At 34.5% G+C, this 22,383-nt stretch overlaps 2 protein-coding genes across 2 annotated transcripts; both read right to left on the bottom strand.

The window, feature by feature from the left end:
• Positions 1-16,080: 16,080 nt before the first annotated feature.
• LOC130589572 (uncharacterized) lies at positions 16,081-17,413 on the bottom strand. The gene is made up of 2 exons (XM_057390875.1): positions 16,644-17,413; positions 16,081-16,564 (listed from the first exon to the last, which is right to left on the bottom strand). The coding sequence occupies exons 1-2, from the start codon at positions 17,411-17,413 to the stop codon at positions 16,081-16,083; spliced, it is 1,254 nt and encodes a 417-aa protein (XP_057246858.1).
• A 55-nt stretch (positions 17,414-17,468) lies between these two features.
• LOC125499464 (uncharacterized) lies at positions 17,469-20,434 on the bottom strand. Its single transcript, XM_057390874.1, has 4 exons — positions 20,340-20,434; positions 20,179-20,265; positions 19,223-19,308; positions 17,469-18,885 (listed from the first exon to the last, which is right to left on the bottom strand). The coding sequence occupies exon 4, from the start codon at positions 18,864-18,866 to the stop codon at positions 17,469-17,471; it is 1,398 nt and encodes a 465-aa protein (XP_057246857.1). The 5' UTR covers positions 18,867-18,885; positions 19,223-19,308; positions 20,179-20,265; positions 20,340-20,434.
• Positions 20,435-22,383: the final 1,949 nt, after the last annotated feature.

Raw genomic sequence — 22,383 nt, 5'->3', positions numbered from 1 at the left:
TTTTCAAAAGAATAGGGGTGTGGTCGTGTGGGTAGTTTAACTTTCTTTTCTTTCACATAATTAAATATGGCTATTTAATACTTATCAAAGTGATAGTTTAGTAGCTTCTCAACTTGCAAGTTAATAACTGGTTTGTTTCATCGTCAGGAAAAACCCTTTTTTTTAACGTGAAATATGATAATATACTTTCTCCGCTTTGAAATAAATAAAACACAACTCAAAAGCCTTTCGCATAAAAACAGAAACGTTTCATTCGCTTCAAAATGGGGGAAGTATTAAAAAAGGCCTACCGGCACAAAATTAAAACCCATACACAATACCAAAATCAAGTAGGTAATATCATAATTAAAAAAGTATGGGCGCATATCCGGTATGCGTCCATACCGGTTTATGCAAGTAAATTGAACAAAAAAAGACAAAAAGAGTAAAGCAAGACAGAAAGAGTAAAGTGGACCAAATGTTAAGCTTGACTTAATGGCAATTTAGACAACTCTAATCATGTACTAGGAGAGAACTCAAATCACCTATTATATGAATGTTGTAAGTTCTGAGTATAATCAGATCAACTATAATGTGAATCAGATCATGCGTGTATGTATATAAACTTGTATATATGTAATTCAATTTTTATAATTAGGCTTCTGTTTCAGGTCATGTGTCATACAATGTATATCACCTATAATATGAATCATATTGGTTGTAATATAAATCATATCTTGTACAGTATGATAATCAGAGCAGATGAACTTTGATTATGTAGTATATGCATCAGATCTTATATGTTATGAATCAGATCTAGTTCTATATGTTTCAGATCTGGTGGTATATGAATTGAATCTTAGTAACGCTCACTTTTTTGTCATAAGTAAAAAAATCAAAAATAAAAGGGAAAAAGAAACATTTATTTACAATATTGCCACGATATGAATAACTACCTCCCATACCAAATATGCGCATATCAGCACTCGTAATATCATACAAAAGTATTAATAAGAAAATCCTAGAACAGCAGACAACAAAGAATAAAAACAGCTAGGCAACAGTGAGTTTAACATCTTTGTCATAAGCGACAAAGGCTTCCATTGGAAAAAAAAAACATGGAGTTTATTTGGTTTGATGCATGACATGCATCTGAAGAGCAATGTAGGCCAGTCGGTGACCAACCTGATTTCCTTCCTTCTTAACATGATAAATCTTTGTAGTCCAGTCCCTCTTAACCGAAAAAAAAAACTTAGTGCTTTATTTTAATGGCCTTTTTCATTTCGTCTTCATAGTTTTCATAGTCTTTGATAATTGATTTTCCCTGTCAATTTCAAAGTCACTGGTCTAAAACATGCCAAGACAAAATAGACTCATTTTGTTTTATAATAGTATTATACTCTTATATGCACATGCGAAATTCATATATTTTGGGACAATGATCATGCGAGATTATCATTTTTTGAGGACAATGATCATGCGGGATTATTTTATATTTGAGAAAATGATCAAGAAAATTATGCGGGCCACATAACAAAAGCCAATGCAATTTTTGCTACATTAAAAGTGCAGTTTAATTCTAGAAAGAATAAGTAGTTCGATAATAAAATGAATAACTAGATTAATTTTTCCAAAAAGTCTGATCGTACAAACCATACCTCTTACTAGAAGGTGACAAAAGTCAACATCCATGATCAGCGTAAGAAAGTGATTGTGCAATGAACATCTCGTCACTCATATCATACAGGGCTTTTGGGCTCTCTACAGACTATGATCTTGTTTTTTCCAAGATTCCTCATCATTGGCATACAAAAGAGAAAGAAACCCTAGTATAACTTTCAAGGGCAATTGAATAGCTTCATTTTACTTGTCAAAAAGGAAAAAGAAGGAAAGAAAGTAACAAACAAAAAGCATACATGCATATAGATATTTCACGTTTCAGTTAAAGTATGCAGGAGCCAATTCATGATAAAAATTTGGTAGGATTCTAATTACAAAAAATATATGTTATTTTTTAATATACTTTTTCATTTTATTTAATAAATACTTACAATATTTTGACTTTTACAATCTTAATACACAACAATAACCCACTACAAGAAGAATCTCATCATCTAGCAACAACCTTAATTGTAATTCATTCCATATAGTTAAGTATATGATAAAAGTTAATAAGTTATGAACAAATAATATTAGAGAATAAGTATAAGTTAAGTTCAGATAAGATAAGATTAGATAAGTCCAAATAAGATTTGATAAGTCATAATAAGGTGAATAGAACATAGCCTAAATTGAAGAAAATAAAATAAAATTTAATATATAAATAGTATAAAAAATCAACTTGGTCAGATTATTTGAAAACGGAGCGAGTCATTATTAAAATTATGTATCAAGAAAAATGAATGGTGATTAGAAACACTTTCCTTTTTATATATATTCTGCTCATTTGGGTTTCAAATGAGCTTGTGAGCAATAAATAATATAATTTTAAATGTATCATGCTTATGTTCACGGTATATAAGTGTATGATAAAAGTTATAACATCTGACATGCTTATAATTTGATAACATATATATATATATATATATATATATATATATATATATATATATATATATATATATATATATATATATATATATATATATATAATAAGTTTTAGGAATGCTTCGGTGAAAGTAATAGTTGAATTCTAGCTATACTCCATTTGCGTCCCAAATCATTTACTACATTAGTTTTTCTAATAAACTTAGAGAAACGTAAAAAAGATTTAAGAAAAAAAGTGAGTTGATGGATGTAGGGTTTGATTTGAAAGAAAAATAGAGACAAAAACTTGCGAGAAAAAGAATGTTGAGCAAATAAATTGGGTAAATAATTTATATGAACTTGGTTCACGATAAATTAATGTGGACCTAATACTAGTACATGTAAATTATGAAAAAGGGTCATTATATAAAAAATTAGATATAAAAAGAGTAAATATAAATTGTAAAGGGTGAATATGTTAAAGAAAAAGGTTATAATGAAAGGAAATTTTTTTGTCACGAGAAACTAATGTAAGAAAGGGTGGCTGCATTTAAAAAAACTGTCACTATGTTAGATAATAATAGATTAGTGTAACTAAGGAGTTTAAAAAGTCACTATATGATGGAAATGGTCACTATGTTATATAGGTGACTTTGGTCCGAAAATCCACAATAATATTATGGACTAGGTCTACATAAGACTAGCTCCTATATTGAGATACAAAGAGTAATTATTATTCCCTCTGTTATTTTTAAATTGCTAAATTGTTGTATGTACAACAACTTATGCAATCTTCCAAACTTTTTGGAGTGTAATTTTTAACCTATTCAATGCAAAATAATGAGAAAAGGTGAAAAACTAGTATTTTTGGACAGAAAAAAGAAAAACAAATATAAAAATATTACTTTATAGTGGATCAAGTACCCCAAACAAGAAAATGTAGCGATTTTTAAAAAATAACTATTTTTTAAAAAAATATAGCAATTAAAAAAAGGAAGGAAATATATCATATTATAACATCAAATTCAGACCGCGCTCCTCTATATACTTCTATTCATGTGGTTCAAGAACCTATTAATGATAATTGCGATGCATCTGAATTGCATCTAGTACCTTCAATGAAACAATGAGACAGGTTGAATGTACTTCCTCCGTTTATTTTTACTCGCTACACTTTTCATTATGGGAAGTTTCACATTACTTGCTACACTTTTTTTTTGGGCAATAAACTCTCTCGATCTCTCTCCTCCCACATGGGTCCCTTTTCTTTTTACTCTCTACCTCTTTCTTCTCCAAAAATTGCCTAGGAGTCCGTGAAATGAGAAGTGTAGCGAGTAAAAAGAAACGGAGGAAGTATATAGTCTTATTCCTTAATTTTTATTAGGGGACATTTGGTTCATATAATGGTATGAATTTGAATTAGAAATGAAATCAAAGTGGTATAGATTTGAAACTTGATAGCTAATATCACATATTTGGTTTTATTTGGGAATGAAATTTTTTCTTCTATTTAATACCTAGAGGTATTGGTATGAGGCATACTCACCTTTCCCTTGAGTTTCTAAACCCCATAACTTATGGGTTCCAGGTATTGGTTTTTATTAAACAAACAATAGTTATGGCTTTTGCTCATTTTAAGCCCATACCTCATACCAAAATCATAGAACCAAACGCCCATAGAATAAAATTTAGTTTGAAAATGCAACTAGTATTTTTTTCCCTATATTAATTAGTTTAATTGATTAACATTTCCGGGATGGTAATTTTCATGCCATCCTATAAAACATAAAAATAAATTAAAACATCTTATGAGCTTTTGTAAATACTACTCCTTACGTCCATTAATATAGTCATGTTTCCTTTTGCATCGTCTCCCAGGCGTACATTTGACTTTTATATCTTCAATTCCGTGTTAATGAAAAATATAAAAAGTTGATATTATGTACATATTAAGGTGAATCTAACAAGATCCCACATGATCAATATGTTTTTTGTATATATTAATAAGAATGTTGTTTGTTAAAGATTTCAAAGTTTGACTATGAAAAAGAAAACATGGCTTATTTGTGGGACGGAGGGGGTATTTATATTTTATTATTAGTACCCAAACAAAAAGGATTAGTCCAAGCTTAACACAAAACCAGCTTATGATTCCTCATTATATTAACTTGCTTTCCTGTTTTCCCAATGACATATAACTTCTAAATCTTCATGTACCTTAACCAACTTTAATTTAGGGTATGTTCTCTTCGGAATAAAACAACTGAATTGAACTGAATTGATTGGAGTTGAACTGAACTGAACTGATTGGAGCTGAACTGAACTGAACTGAACTGAATTGAATTAAATTGAATGTAATAAATATATAAATAATATTTAAACAATAATAATATGAATATTAAATAATTATCATAATGATAAGTAATAATAATGAATAATAATAATAATAATCGTATTTTAGATATTTTTAAATGATAGTTATAAATAAATAATATTAATAATCATAAATTATTAATAATAATAATTAATGATAATAATGATAATTAATAATAATTATTTTATATTATTGTTATTATATATTAATACTTGATGATGATATATAATAACAATAATATCTAAGAAGTAAATTAATATTACTATTTTGATAATTAGATTTAATAATATAATAATATTTAGTAATAAAAATAATGATTGGGTTGGAACGCGAAAATTACATCACAAACCGTCTTGACACGATTTGATTGGTTTATGGGCTAAAAAACGTGGGTTTATTTGTGCTTTGGCCTAAACCATGTTCCTTCTAATAAAAATAGTAATAATAATGAGTAAAGCTATAATAAACAAAATAATATATAGAAACAACAACAACAACAACAGCAGCAGCAGCAACAACAACAACAACAACAACAACAACAACAACAACAATAATAATAATAATAATAATTATTATTATTATTATTATTATAATTATAATACTTAATAGTAATATAAAGATAAATAATAATAATAATAATAATAATAATAGTAATTAGTACAATAAATTATACCAACATAATAATATTTAACAAAATGGTTATAAAAGAATGGAGCTGAGCTGAACTGAATTGATTGAAGCTGAACTGAACTGAACTGAAAATAAGCTGGGGAGAACATGCCCTTAGAGATAATTAAAATTAGGGTAATATTATATGTAGCCCTTATGGCTACATATAAGCGTTAAATACATTTCTTCAAATGGAAACAGATTAAGAATTTAAGACACGTTTTTACATCAACTGAGGTAATAAAATGATATACATAGCCCTAAGGGCTATGTATATCATTTTCCTTAAAATTAAAGACAATGACCTTACATATTACTCCCTCCGTCCCAAAATATAGTTCCCATTTCTCTTTTTTTCACGGTAATTTATGCAAGTAGAATCTAAGAGGGATAGTAAATATTTTTTGTTTATTTAAATAAATGTTGTATGGGAAAAGATGATTTTAGGAGAGAGAATGGAGAATAATTGGTGAAAGAGCATTAATTGTAACATTTTTGTTGAATAAACAAAGTAAAAAACAAGATTCAAGAAGCAAATAAATGATGGGACAAGTTTTTTCTAGACAAATTATGGAAAGATGTAGAAACAAATATGGAAATGGGAACTATATTTTGGGACACCCAAAATGGAAATGGGAACTATATTTTGGGACGGAGGGAGTACTAGCTTATGAGGGTTTCCCTTCTTTAGTATAATGAGTTTTTGAGAACCGATTAGTTTAGGTGACAGGTATTCCTCTCTTAACTTTATGGCAAGCCAGGGGCGGCTCTTGGCCCATGCAGTATAGGCGACGGAATAGGGCCCCAAAAATAGAGGGCCCCCGAAATATATTATATGTATTAAAGGTTTGAAAGAAAAACAAAAGGAAAGCATATGGATTAGTGGTAAGGTAGTAAGGGAAAGGGCAAACGGGCGTGGGTTCAATTCTACTTAGGAGTAGTTTTTTTTCTTTTTGCTGTTTTAATTATGACTGCTGACTCATCACCTACTCACATTAATAAACGTGGGTTTTTCTTGGCTGCTTCAAATCCTCAATTCCCCATTAATGACTACTCTCTTCTCTCTCCTCCTAACTCTCTCTCATTAATTTCTACTCATACTCCTATATTTTTTTTTTTTGCAATTTTCCAATAAAATTTACTCTATTTATATCTAAATATTTGTTTATTCATAGTTATTTGATATGTTAAGAGTATTTTTTTTTAATTGAGAATCTAGTATCTTTTATGAACTAAATATGAAAGGCCCCAATTTTTAGAGAACGTATAGGGCCTCCATTATGTTTGCCCCGCCCCTGTGGCAGACAATTGTTTTTCACCAAATTCCACCGACAATGGAGTAAATAGTAAATACTCCCTTGATGTGGAATAGGTTGTCCTAATCATAAACGAGTACGGGGTACTTGCATCAGTATGTGTTCATACAATCACACAATTGTCTCTCTCCCTTAGCTTATTGTGCAACAACAATACCAAAAAAAAAGAGAGAGAGACAAAATTTAAGTCAAGATACAAAAACAATAATGTTTGGAGAAGTGTTGTATTGATGTGAGCTTCAATGTTGAATATAGTGTTCTCTCTGTACGAAATTTCAAGATGTCTACTAAAAAAGGTTACTAGATGCCTAGATTTCATATCAGTAAGTTTTCATGATTGAACATCCTATAATTGATTGAGATATAATAGATACTACTTCATTTGTTATAGACGTATAGTTGTTCCACTTAATTTTTTAAGCTGAACAATGTAGAACTTAGATTATGTATATCTTTAACTAATCTATATATTAGTAAAAAGTAGAAAAAAATTGATGTTTCAAAAGCTATATCATTATTCTTTTTAATAGCAAATGGTCTTCCAGGACAGAGCAAACTTAAATTTGAATATCCTATGAATAATTACAAGTTTGGAGATATTCAAACGCCACATATTATGGTCTGGTTGGCCATGACAATCTGGTGAAAAGAAAATGAGATGGAAGAATGAGAAATAGCTAGTATTAAAAAAAACGAGTGAAACTGAAAACGAAGGTGAGTCTTGTTATTATAGGTCTTGGGAGTTGGGACCTATATAGGAATGACACTCACAAATTTGGGATGATAAAACTCGACCTTGATTTAACATAGGATGACACCGCAAAATTGGACATGATGTCAATTTTGTATTTATAAAATCAAGTTATATTCTTATGCAAAATTTGTCTAACAAGGGGTTTGGAACTCATTGTGGAGTGGAATCGCGATCCGTTGGAAAGTCTTCTTCTCTCGAGTAGTAGTTTTCCTCCGATCTCTGTAGATCTGGATCCTCCCAGTCGTGAGAATACTCAACCTCAAAAATATACTTCCTGAGTTATAGGAATTAGGATTACGAAGTGGCTGGGTAATCATATGGAGTAGGGAGTTGATACAAATTGATTCTAGTATTGCGAAAACGAAATTGATCTGGTTGACCTTTGATCATATTTGAGTAAAACGCTTGTGTTACGGACCATAGAGAACCCGATGACCCGAGGATTCCTACCCCATAATTCTATTAAAAATTCGACGATGAGCTTCTGCATCAGAATCTAGACAACCTGAAGTGTAGTCCCCACCCGCCCACATTTTTTATAGAATTTGAAAACCCCTTCTCGTTCCTCTTGAACAATGAGTTGATACGCACGGTGTGAAGGCATGGGATCACTTGACAAAAGTTGAGTGCGAAGACGACCATAAAAATCAGAATACAAACCCATCAAAAAATCATGAAGACGTTGATTTTCATGTCGTTCAACGTGAAGAGTACCGGTCGAGCATGGGGAGGCACATGTGCAGGAAATTAAGGGCTCATGTTTGAAGAGTTCATGCCATAAAACATTCAATTTACCATAATACGTGGAAACATTCATGTTCTTTGTTCACATTTAGCAATAGCGGATTTTAATTGGTGAATCCTAAGTCCGTTAATAGTAGCAAATCTAGTTTTTAAATGACTCCACAGTTGATGTGCTTCGCGAAATTTTCTTAACGTACCTTTAATGTCAACATCAATAGTGTTGAGGAGCCAAGAAACAATCATAGCATTTACCGTCACCTAGTCGGCGTTAGTGAAGGGGGCAATCAGACCACGCAGCAAGCCGTCGACGAAGCAGAATTTCCGGCGAGCCTCGAGCGCGTGTTGGATGTCACTCGCCCAGTCATCATAGTTGTCGGAACGGAGGCGAGTCGGAGTCATGAAGTCTCCGGGACGATCGCCGGTGCCGAGAAAAAATGGATTAGTAATATCAATCCGGGAAATAGACAATTCGGGCGATTTGTCGGGGTTGTCGCCGGCCATGAGAAAAAAAAATAGAAAGAAAAAAAAAGATTACAACTCCCATACCATGTAAAGAAGTGTTTAGGGTCGGGTTTAATTGCTTGCCCTTTTTATTGATATCAAACATATACATATATAGTACATCAAAGCTGGAAACCATATTAACAAAGCACCCTATATATACATAAGGAAACATATCCTACAAATCCTATACAATCTTTCCTAACAAAAATAAATCCACACTAGTTCGTTGCCATACAAAGGCAAGTAACATCCAGGAATGAGTGGTTGAGAGAGATCAATTAATAAACGTGCTTTAATTTCTGAAGGTAAATCTGTTGAGATATTCTTTCAAAGTTAAAATTTTGTTAGTATTGTTTATGGGTTCCTAGAAGTTAGGATTAGTTGATAATTATCTTCTAGTTTGTTGGTTAGTGGTGGGTGGTGTTAAGCAAGTAGTGGACCACTATCACCACTATCTTAGTTGCTTATTTTTAGGAGTTAATTACCGTTGCATTGCTTAGTATGTAGCCTATATAATAGGCAAGTTTGCTGTCATTTTTATTAAATGAAAAGTATCCAGTGAGTTGTTTTCTATTGTTTTAAGCTTCCTTCTGCTGCTATAGTTTTTATACTCTTTATTTCAACATGGTATCAGAGCTTCGGGTTTCGATCCATTCTTGTTCTAAAAAAAAGTTCTTGAGTGTTTTTTTTAATAGCGTGTGTGTGAGAAGGAACCTTGAGTGTAAACATAGTGAGAGACATTATGGCAAATACTAGTGTGAATTCTTCATCTCAACCTACTATTTCAATTTTCAAAGGGGAAAAATACTATCTTTGGAGCATCAAAATGCAAACTTTATTTAGATCCCAAGAGTTATGGGATATTGTTGAGGGCGGGTATGACGAACCAGAGAAGCCACCCGGAGGCACCCGATAAAAAGTTACGTGAGAATCGAAAATTGGATGCAAAAGCTTTGTTCCTCATCCAATCCGCATTGGATGATGACATTTTTCCTCGAATTTCGACAGTGTCGTCGTCCAAACAAGCATGGGACATATTGAAGAAGGAGTATAGGGGCGACAATAAGGTAATTTATGTTAAGTTGCAAACATTACGTGGTAATTTTGAGTCTCTTTCTATGGAAAATAAAGAATCGGTGCAAGAGTATTTGTCAAGGGTGTCTAGCATAGTGAATCAAATGAGGTCGTTTGGTGAAGTTATTCGTGACTCCACCGTTGTGCGTAAAGTGTTGAGTCTCACTAATAAATTTGCTCATGTGGTTGTTGCAATAGAGGAGTCCAAAGATATTTCCTCTTATGAGTTTGATGAGTTGATGGGTTCCCTTTTAGCCCATGAAGATAGAATTTCAAGGTCCTATGAAAAAGAGGAAGAAAAGGCTTTTCAAGTGCAAGAAAAGTTCTTAAGTGAAGTGAAGTTAGATGAAAATGATGGAGATTGTAGTCATGGTATAGGCGCTTTCCGTGTCGTGGTTATGCAAGAGGACGTGTTGGTCGAGGTGTAGATCAACGTCAGTCAAAGAGTAGCATTTAATGCTACTATTGCAAGAGGTATGGGCATGTTGAAGCTAAGTGTTGGGATAAACAAAGAGATGAGCAAGGTGAACAAAGCAACTTCGCCCAAAAGGTTGAAGAAGAAGAGAGCAAGCTCTTCTAAACTATGTTCATGTTAGTGTACTGGTTGTGGCATCGTGTGTGTAGTGTTTGTGCCAAGTATTGGCAAATGTGTTTGCGGAAGTAAGCAAACTCTTTCATGGTTAATGTCTAAGTGTTAAGATTGTTGTTGCATGTTAAGTACTAGTATTGTTGGCAGTATTAGAGTTTTTAGCAAGATAGAAAAGCCAAGTGTTGAACTTCCAAACATTGAAAGAAGGGGGTGCGTTGAGATATTCTTTCAAAGTTAAAATTTTGTTAGTATTGTTTATGGGTTCCTAGAAGTTAGGATTAGTTGATAATTATCTTCTAGTTTGTTGGTTAGTGGTAGGTGGTGTTAAGTAAGTAGTGAACCACTATCACCACTATCCTATTACTCCCTCCGTCCCATAATATAGTGTTTGTTTCTTTTGTACACAGTCTTCAAGACGTAATTTTGACCTTTAATATCTTCAATTCCGTATTAATAAAAAATATAAAAAGTTGATATTATGAAACTACACATTGAGACGAATCTAACAAGATCTCACATGAACATGTTTTTTTATATATACAAATGAGAATGTTCGGTCAAAGATTTCAAAATTTGACCCACAAAAAATGAAGTAGGCACTATATTATGGGAAGGAGGGAGTAATTGCTTATTTTTAGGGGTTAATTACCGTTGCATTGCTTAGTATGTATCCTATATAATAGGCAAGTTTGTTGTCATTTTTATTAAATGAAAAAGTATCCAGTGAGTTGTTTTCTATTGTTTTAAGCTTCCTTCTGCTGCTATAGTTTTTATCCTCTTTATTTCAACAAAATCTGCACTTGCATGTTCAATTTCTTCAATGGAACCTAGATGATGGAGTGCTTGAGAGGCCCATGCACTGGAAATGTATGCAAAAGGAAGGCCAACAACTCAAACACCAACTCGTGCATAATTGAACGAAAGAGTAGAAGGTACCTGAGACCAGTGACTCCGATGGAAAGTAATTATACGCCCATCAATCACTGCAGTATGTTGATGGAGCAGACCTTCCAGATCTTCGCGTTGAGAGAAGGTGAAGATGTAATAAGTGCTAGTTCTCTAAACCGAAAGGTCGCCTCTGCGATGCCATTGTAATGTAACCAAGCCCTGAACTATTATAGGATTAGGAGGTTGGGTCCAAAAAAGACCCCTACAACAGATAAGTTTAATTTATAGGAGTGGTATTTGAATGAGTTGCTGGAGGCGTTATCAATGCCCCCATTCTAAAGAAGGAAGTAGAGTTATTATCACTCATTAATGCAGGTGAATGAGTAGAACAGTAAGAGTGAGTGAAGAAACGGGAGAAGAAAAGTGTTCGTGCATGTGGTTGAAAATCAATGCAAACCCTAGTGAATTTATGGAGGAAGACGTTGACTGAAGAGAACAAAGCACACGCCAAGTATAAGTTACGCACTGTTCATTGGGACTGCATGAAATACACTTGGGAAGTCTAAAAGCCAAAACCTATCCTACATCTAGGGACTATAATGACTGCTTTGTTCTTGAAATGAAATTCCCCATACAAGGAATGTCACTGATTGAATGTCACTGATTGGGTTTAGAATGGCAGAAATCTTTTCTCGGAGATAGAGAAACCAGTTGGAAGTTGGGGGTTTTGCATGCAACAGTAAAGTGGAGTGCAAAAAAAAATAAACTCAGAGTTCTAGTGAGCCGAACTCTAAGTTTTTAGAGAGAGAATTAAGGCTATGTTCAGTTCACCTGAAATTTTCTGATCTGAACTTATCTGATCTGATCTGATCTGAACTTATTTTTTCTGATCTGATCTGATCTGAACTTATTTTTTCTGATCTGATCTGAACTTATTTTTTCTGATCTGATCTGATCTGATCTGATCTGATCTGAACTTATTTTTTCAACAAGATCTTATCTTTTATAAATATATATTATTACTATTATATTATTACTTTGTAAATCATAATTATGCAATACATTATAAGATATTCTTTATAGTGTTACTATTATTATCATTTTATTTCTATTACAACTTTTATACAACTTTTATTATTAATAATAATTATTATTATTATCATTATTATAAGAACAACAATAATAATTATAATCATAATTATTATTATTACTAAAAATAATTATATAACTCAAGTCATTATTTTATAAGAGCACTTATACAATGTTTCACACTTTCCCTTAAAAAAAAGTTTCACACTTGAGAAGTCGGCAAACTGAACTTTTTTTTTTCCATATAAAATAGAACAAGATATACAAACAACTATGACTTGAGCAAAAAATAAATAAATATCGTGCAACTTCAAATAGCTAGAGAGATTTGAAATTCGGTAGGAAGAGGTATACCGAATCTAAATTTATAATTTGTATCTCACACTTAGCTTATTTTGAAATGTAATCCGAACATAGTAGTTTCGTTATCATGAATTTGAGATATCATATTTTATATATTTCTTATTTTTGCGTCAATCTTATGTTCTTAACACGTGGCTTTTAATTTTCTATTATTTAATAACAACAAAATAACTTAATATAATAATAACAATGACATTTATAATGGTAACAATATGATTAATAATAATTACCAATATTAATAATTAATAAGTACAACAACAACAATAATAATAATTCTTTTGAACAAATGTACTAGTAAATAATAATACCCCCTTTGTATTTTTTTATCTTTGTCACTTAGAATCTTGACACTATTCACAATAAGAGATAATCTTTTAGATTTTTCTCAATATATAAGAAAAAATATAGTCATGTGGGGTCTTGTTTGATTCGTCTCAATGAGTACTTTATTAATATTCAATTATTATAATTTTTATTAATATGTAGTGAAAGATATTTAATAATAATAAGTTTTTAAATATAAGCATGATATGATCTGAACTGATCTGATCTGATCTGATCTGATCTGATCTGGTCTGATCTGATCTGATCTGATCTGATCTGATCTGATCTGATCTGATCTGATCTGAACATATTTTTTCTGATCTGATCTGATCTGAACTTATTTTTTCTGATCTGATCTGATCTGATCTGATTAGATCTGAAATAAGCAAAAATAAGGTGAACTGAACATAGCCTAAGTCTAGTGAAGGTGTTATTTTTATCTGTAATTGATGTGTAGTAGTATTTGCTTGAAATATATTTTCCCAGTTTTTTTTTACTCGCTACATTTTGATTTTCACGCTTGTCGATGAATTATTTTAACTATTAATATATGTAATTGTGTACTAGCATAAAGTATAAAACTTTTGATTCTATGAAAATAATCATTAAGAGAAATCCAACAACATATTACATTATAACATTTGATTTAATCTAATACTTCCTCCGTTTTTTTTCTATTTCAACAATTGAGCTTTTAGCAACCTGATACTTTCTCATATTGAACTCTGGATGAATTTGGACTCTTCAGCAGAAGATCTAAGCAGACTTGTTAGATGGATTGCTAACAATAGACAATCAAAATTTCTACGTGCAGGTTATAGTGCAGCCATTGCACGTACTGTGTATGGGATATGGCATGCTAGAAATGATAGTAAATGGAATGTGAAGGTGCCTACAGTTCATTATATCGTGAAGTGGATTAGATATATTGTTAGAAGAAGAATTTTCCTGGTGATTTCTAAAAATATTTCAAGAAGATACATGGCTTGGTTTTATACTTTGTAAGGTGTATAGGGCTATCATGTATAGTTCTTCCATGGGCTACTTTTGTGTAGCAGTTTACTCTTGTCTAGGATGGAGGGGTCCAATCTAGTTGGTTTGTTCCTCTCTAGAGAAGGTTTAGGTTGTAAATCTTATTGTTAAGTTGCAATATATTCTTAATTACTTAGCAAAAAAAAAAAAACAATTGAGTTTTCACGCTTACCAATGCACATGTTCAACTATTAATATCTTTAATTACTTTTTATTAAAAATATACAAATTTGACATTTTGAAAATATATATTGAGACGAATATAACAAGACCCCACATGACTATATTTTCCTAATGCGAAAATCAAAATACATAGTCAAGGGTGGTGAGTGGGTGGCGTAAAAATCTCATTGTTGCAATAGAAAAAAACAGAGGAAGTAGTAAATCATGCATAGTCAAACCTCGTAGATGAATACTGAAATTTTTAAAGTTTAGTGAGTCATTCGAAACGGAGGAAGTAGGAGATGTTTGGTTGAGAGAGTTATGGAGCAAAAAGAGAAGTTTGAGATGAATGGATAGGTGTGACTAGTCCAAATCCCTAAGTCCTGGTAAAGAGAAACTTGGGCTGAAGTTAGAGGTTTGAGCATATATCAGAGGATTTGATGAGTCAATCCTCTAATTTGAGTGTTTGAAATTGTATTTTTGGCTCAAAATGCTCTTTTTGAAAAAGTTGAGAGAAGCTTTTTGATATTAGAAGTTTGAGAATGAATGGAAAAATTGCATTTATTAAAGGTTATAAATGGCAGGTCGGATCTGCTTGAAAAAATTTACCCATTAGTCGGGCCGGGCAGAAGTTTGGGCTAAAATTTTGTGCCCAGAGTCGAGAGTTCCTGTGCCAAAAACAACGAGCTATTAGGGAAAAAATTAGATCGGGCCAAATTTGAACTAAAAAATTATTTATAGATTGCCGAAAGCCCCAAACCAAAAAAAATTGGCTCGCATCGGACTGGGCCCGAATGCGGACCCAAAAATCTTCCCAAGTTCAAACATTTTCACTACAAGAAAAGGCCCAGTCAACGACCGCTTAAAGCCGTCGCTGATTCACTAAAAGCCGTCGCTAATATAAATACCGACGGCCAACGGTCGCTAACCAACTGACGTTGCAGTTTTGGTCGTTGAATTAGCAAATAGCGACCGTTTGGCCGTCGGTGATAGATCAGCGACGGTGTTCTACGTCTGATTGGCTAGCCGTCGTTAAGAATTTAGCACCTACGGTTTGGAGCCGTCGGTGTATCAACGACGGTGTGGGACCGTCGGTGAGTAGACGACTCTTTGAAGCTGTCGTTGTTTCACCGACGGCTGGTAACCGTCGCTAATATCCTTAAGCCGTCGTTGCTCTGTACTTCCTTGGCAGTCATTGCTCTCCTGTTCAACGACTGCTAAGCCGTCGTTGGTTCAAGTTTAGCCGTCGTTCGTTTTATTAATTATATTAAATAATTTAATAATGTTTTCCAAAATTATACTTAAACCTGTACTGCACGCCAACATCGACATATACTACATTAAACATGTTCCTGCGTCGCCTCCATCGCATTCTATATTTTAAACTAAAGAAATATGCAACTTAAAAATGAAATAGATTAGATTTATGTACACAAAATAGTGAAATACATCCCAATGTCGGGAAATTTAGACACTAAATGTCTATAGTTAAACAAACTACCTTAATACGCAAAATAAATCCCGGTGTCAGGAAATCGAGTAAAAGTGGAGTTCCAAAAAAATATACCGAGACACCTAAAAACAAAACTAGATATATGCCGATAAATATAGACACTAAGTGCATATATAAAATTAGACTAAGTATGAACAAACTATAAGTTAGTAATCTAGCTAGTTGTCAAAACCAAACAAACTACACTGTGGTTGGTGTCTGTGTAGTGCCGCCACCACCAAACCCCGGGTCATCCTCTGGTCTGCGTTGTGGAGAGGGTCCTGTGTTGCAACCTGAGAACAAGTGACCAAAATTAGTCATGTTCCGCATCATTTCCTGCACGAGGGCCCGGTTTGACTCTTCCAGACGTGCTGCAACCTTTGCCTCCACTTCTACCATCCGTGCAGCGACCTTGGCCTCCACCTGCGCCTCTAGCTGAGAAAAAATCGATGGCTCATATGGTTGTGAAGAGCCATCTTCTCCTCGCCCAGATGAAGAGTTGTAGTACAAATAATCTCCCTGACCTAACCCCTGCACTTTTCCTCTGTTCCTCCCACCAACTGTCTCCCAATACAACAAATCAGGGTTTGGCTGTGACCCTTGAGTGCTACAATCATCCAACTTCTTGTTGTACGTCTCCACACGAGCCTTGTTACCAATTTTGCGTTTTAAATGATTAAGGAACCTAATAAAGTGGTTATGAAAAGAGTTACATAATTGCGAAGAACAATAAAAAGGATATATGAAAATGAAAGATAAGGTACCTTTCAAAGGGATACATCCAACGGTATTGTACGGGACCACATAGCCTAGCTTCGCGTGGAAGGTGAACCGGTAAGTGTTCCATGGAATTGAAGAATGATGGTGGGAAAATCTTTTCAAGTTTACAAATGATCTCGGCTATGTTCTTTTCCAATCTTTCCATGTCTCTTACTGTGATGGTGGAGCAACACAAATCACGAAAAAAGAGGCTGATCTCAGTAACAGCTTTCCACACATGAACCGGGAGCAACTCCTTTAATGCTATCGGTAACAATCTTTCCATGAAGACATGACAGTCATGACTTTTCATACTGTGCAGCTTACCGGACTGCATGTCCACACATCTTGTTAAGTCGGACGCATAACCATCTGGAAATTTTAAATCTCTCACCCAGTTGCATAATACTTTCCTTTGGGCTATGTCCAGTGCGAAAGGCGCTTTTGGTGGAGTTTCTTTTCCGTTCGCATCCTTGGTAACATGAAGTTGAGGCCTTTTACACAATTTAGCAATGTCTTTTCTGGATGCAACAGTGTCTGATGTCTGTTTTTTCACATCCATAATTGTGTGAATTAGTTGGTCGAAAAAGTTTTTCTCAATGTGCATGACGTCAAGGTTGTTACGAAGATGGAGAGATTTCCAGTATGGGAGCTCCCAAAGACAGCTTTGTTTGAACCACCCTTTTTTCAACTTTTTCAAAGTATTAAGTGCTTCGAGCCCATCTGTAGCCTTTGGCAAGTCTTTAACACATGACCACAACTCTTCCCCAGACATGATGTGTGGCGGAGACCCTTTTTCAACCTTATTTCTGCAAAAAGCTACTTTGTTGTTACGAAAAGGATGATCTAGGGTAGGAATTGACGGTGACAATCAAACCAAGAAACTTTACCCCATGGTCGAGCCAAAAAGCTTTAGATTTGTCCAAACAGTAAGGACATGCCTTTTTCCCAGCTGTAGCCCAACCAGATAGCATACCGTACGCAGGAAAATCACTTATTGTCCAAAGAATGGCAGCACGCATATTGAAATTTTGTTTCCTAGAAATATCATAAGTAGTTGCTCCAACATCCCATAATTGCTTCAATTCCTCGATTAAGGGTTGCATGTACACATCCAAGTTCCCCTTCGGATTTTTAGGACCAGGAACGAGCAACGAAAGGAACATGAAGGGTTTCTTCATGCACATCGATGGCGGCAAGTTGTACGGGGTTAAGATGACCGGCCAACATGAATACTGACCCCCAAACTTTCCATGTGGACCAAACCCATCGGTACACAAACCGAGCCGAACATTCCTAGGCTCAGATGCAAATTCGTCAAAGGATCTATCCAAATGCTTCCAAGCTTCACTATCGCTAGGGTGAGCCATTTTTTCTTCGGCTCTCGGATTTTTGGCATGCCATGTCATTTCTTCAGCAACATTTTTTGTTGCATACAACCTTTTGCAATTCGGTGTAATTGGGAAATAAATCAGAACTTTCATTGGAACTAAAGACCCCTTAGAAGTCCTTTTGTATCTGTCGCTATCGCACACTGTACATCTGTCCAAGTGTGCATCAGTTCTCCAAAATAACATACAACCTTTGGGGCACGCATGAATCCTCTCGTGGGGAAGCTCTAATCCCTCCAAAATCTTCTTCGTATCGTAAAATGTGTTACTCATGTTGTTGTTGTTAGGTATTGCTTCTTTCACTAATGAAGCAAACGCATCAACACACCTATGTGGCAAATTATACTCACATTTCAGAGATACTATTCTAGATGCCATTTCCAACACGGACATGGAGCTCCCTTCGTACAATGGTTCCTCAGAAGCCTTTAATAGGTCAAGAAACACCTTTGCTTGAGGATTAGGCTCCTCGTCCATTCCACCAGGCTCTTCAACATTGGACGGTTCTGAGTTATTCCCAAGAGCATCGAAAATCATTTCACGGTATGGATTAGATGGCTCATGTGCGGATCGAGGTAACTCTTCACCATGAGAATACCAATCGTAGTAATCAGGTATAAATCCCTTTCTATACACGTGCACTTTAACCGTGTCTGCGTCATGCATACGTCTGTTCTTGCATTTCGGACACGGGCATCTAACTTCATCCAAACCTGGGCTTTCAGGATTTGCTTTGCAAAATTCAATGAATTCATCAACCCCCCTCAAGAACTCGGGCCTCAAGTTACGCCCATTGTCATATCTATCATACATCCACCAACGCTCCTTCCGTTTCATGGTGCCTAATTCTACAATTCTAAATCATTTCAATCATAATAGTCATTAACAACCCACATACGTACAATTCTACAATTCTAAATACATGATGATGCAAACATATTTATTTAAATACTTAAATCAAAATTTATAACATTATCCAAAGTTTTTCCACGAAAACAAATATGTCAAAAAAAATATAAATATTTCAAATAGTGTAACAAATAAAGGAATGTGCAATAAATTAATTATTGTGATAATAATATAGTTTTTAACTTTTGTAACATTTAATAAAGAAACCATCATATAAATTATTGTGATAATTAATACACTAACTTAAACTTCAAAGTATTATAAACTAATAAATTAAAGCATACCTAGAGGCAGCCGGGCAGTCCAACGGCAAGGACACAGTAGAGAGACGATACTGTCTGACGGCAAGGAGACAGTTGAGTGTGGTCACCTACATTCACAAAGCAAACACTCACTTAAACGGAATTAGATAAATGATTCCATCTAAAAAAAATCAATGATTCTCTTTTCCTCTCATGAAATCCACCAACCAAACGAGTCGTAAACTCACAAAACCAATTACTACTACATAAATAAGAACTCTTGGAATTGATAGTTGGAAAGTCATCTCAGCTTCTTTTTTTTTTATTTCTTTGACAACCTAATCTCAGCTTCTAGTGAAATCAATACTTCCTACATATGATCAACAAGTTGGTCTCCAAAAAGTTTAGAACAACGTCAGTTCGCCTTTGGGTTTCAACCATATCCCAAAACTACTGATCACTACCTGCTAGCCATATTACTACTACATAAATAAGAACTATTGATTATGTGAGTTAGTGCTACAAAGTACAAACTAAATCTACACTACAGATTTAAAGCATTGAAACAATTTAGACCAACATCAACTTCAGAACTCTTCTCTTCTCTTCTCACTTCATTATCTCTTTCCCTCCTTTAGAAGTGAGAAATTTCGCTGTGATCAACTACAATTTCTTATTTCCTCCAACATTTCACCCATTTCCTCCCTAAACTTCTTCCATATGAGGAGTAATACTCTTCTATTCATTCAAATTTCAATTATTAACCATCCTAAAAGCAAAAGTTCTATCATTTATGGACAGAACAACCAACAACATAAATTACAACAATAACATGAATTGAACAACCAACATCACAATTTGATCGTTCTAATCACGGGTTCAATTTTGTGGGTTTTAGCTTGTTATCAAAAATTACAATAATAAAACAGAGCAGCCAACATCAAATTAAACTCAAACTAACAAACAACAACAAACTTGAGATTGAAGAGGGAAGTTACGGCGGCAGGCGGCAAAGTCAGCGGCGGAAGGGGTGAATTACGCAGTAGCGGCGGAAGGGCGGCGTGAATCACGAGGCGGCAGGGTCCCTTCAATCCCAAAAACTCAATTTTTAGGGTAATAGAAATTAAAAAAAAAATAAACATAGAGCTGTAGGAATTACCGCCGGCAAGATTTTTCTGTCGCCGGTCTCAAGTCGCCATTCGCCGGAATGGACTTCAAGGCAGATCCGCCGGCGATTTTTTTGGAATGCGTGCGTGGGAAAAGAGCGAAAGAAGTTTCTGAGTGCGTGAGAAGTCGCCGGTATTTAGTCGCCGGTGTCGAGTCGCCGTTCGCCGGTGTTTAGTCGCAGTTTCGCCGGCGACGGCTTGAGAGAATAATGCGTGGGAGTTTTCTTGATGCGTGGGAGGTTGTTTGAGAGAATAATGCGGGGAGGTTGTAACGACTATAATATGAGTGGGAGTTTGGATGGGAGTGGGTTTAAGTCGTCCACATTAGCGACGGCTACACTAAATTCACCGACGGTTTACAGCCGTCGCCCAAGCCCTTCAATTTCTGAAATAAAAAAAATCTTATCACCGACGGTTTAACACGGTCGTTGATTCTAGCGACCGTTTAAGCCAACGCTGGATTTTAAAAAAACCGTCGGTAGAGACGTCGGCTATAAACCGTCGCTGATTACATGTTTAACGTCTGTTTTTGTGGCCGTCGCTGAATAGCTGTCGTTGACTGAGCATTTTCTTGTAGTGTTTTCGGGTCAGTATGGGTTCACTTTGATCGGGTATAACATATATGTCCTAAAGTTCTTGAAAACTAATACCCTTACCAAGGTACCCCTAAACGTATCATCAGTTTCTCTTTTTTCTTTTTCTCCTATAGATTTTTTGTCCAATCTACCTTTAACTTTCACTTTTTTGCAAAATTTGGGTCCCAAACTACCTTCTCAAAAATTTGTTGTCCCAAACTTCCTTAATTTTAACATTTTGTTGTTGACAACTACCTAATGTCGGTTTTAGATGTTGACATTTTTTAGTTCAAATTTTGGGGATAAGAAAAATTTATCCTTGTGGAAATTGTTTGAGATTCGAGGAGACTGCGACTCTGCGAGGGTGATTGAGAGGGTGATTGTTTCAATTTTGGTTTAAGTATGTTAGGAAATAGGGTGTTGTAATTTGATTAATGCGGAACAGAAAATCAATGAAATAATAAGGTGAGAAAATAATAAAGATGAACAAACAAATAACACAAGGATTTACGTGGTTCAGTCAAATTTGACCTACGTCCACAGGTGGGGAATTAGAGCTTCTTCACTATAATGGAGAAAATCAGAGAGAATAATACAAGAGTCCTAAATCTAGAGGCTAAAAGTGTTTTATAAGTTGTGTTAATAATAATGAACACTAAGAGCCCTTTTATAATCATAAGGAACCCGTACAAACCCTAAAAGATAACCTAAAAATGAAAAATATTGGAAAAACGCGTTCAGCGCCCAAAATCGCGCACCGCCCGATTGGGTCGGGCCAAATCCGCCCGATCGGGTCGGGCCAAATCCGCCCGATCGGGCCCGGGACAAAACTGCTTCGTCAGTTTTTCGTAAAACAGTCATAACTTTCTCGTTTCTCATCGAAATTGGGCATATGACCTATCGTTAAAAAGCTCTTTGAACAAGCTATCACCTCCAATTTGAATCACATCAAAATCATTTATAGATTGAGAGATATGTGCATTCAAAGTTGGCCTTATGCCATTCACAAGATTTCAAGTCATATTTAACAATCTCCGCCTTGACTTGAAACCGAACAAAATAAGGTAACTCCACCTTGAACCAAAAATGATGCTCAACCAAACACCATAGTTACTCCACCTTAAACAAAATTCCATAAACCTACCCATTGTAGGCAATCCAGAACGGACATCTTCTATAACTTATTGTGTACCGATGCGTCTTCGAACACAAAATCCGTATACAACACCATCACATGGCCTAGATCGAGAGTATAAAGTCACCAACGCTAGCATGCTTCATCAAATTGACCAAACTCTCTTCAAACACTTCTTCATCTCAACAACAAACTCAAAAGCAATTCTAGAAACTGAATGACAACGATAATTTCTAAATTGCAATAATACTTAATAATCACAAAAGTACCAAATTTGAGATAAGAAATAGCATAACTAGAACAAAATCTAATGCATAACCAAGATTG

Source organism: Beta vulgaris, chromosome 7 (assembly GCF_026745355.1).
Source record: "Beta vulgaris subsp. vulgaris cultivar EL10 chromosome 7, EL10.2, whole genome shotgun sequence".
In the NCBI taxonomy this organism is placed as follows: domain Eukaryota; kingdom Viridiplantae; phylum Streptophyta; class Magnoliopsida; order Caryophyllales; family Amaranthaceae; genus Beta; species Beta vulgaris.
The sequence above is the reverse complement of the archived record's forward strand: the minus strand, read 5'-3'. Positions and strand labels throughout refer to the sequence as shown.

Coding starts and splice junctions, on each gene's coding strand:
- LOC130589572 (XM_057390875.1), bottom strand. CDS start 17,413: ATGTCTGGGGAAGAGTTGTGGTCATGTGTTAAAGACTTGCCAAAGGCT. Junction 16,565..16,643: donor TGGATGTATCCCTTTGAAAG/GTACCTTATCTT, acceptor CCACTTTATTAG/GTTCCTTAATCATTTAAAAC.
- LOC125499464 (XM_057390874.1), bottom strand. CDS start 18,866: ATGAAACGGAAGGAGCGTTGGTGGATGTATGATAGATATGACAATGGG.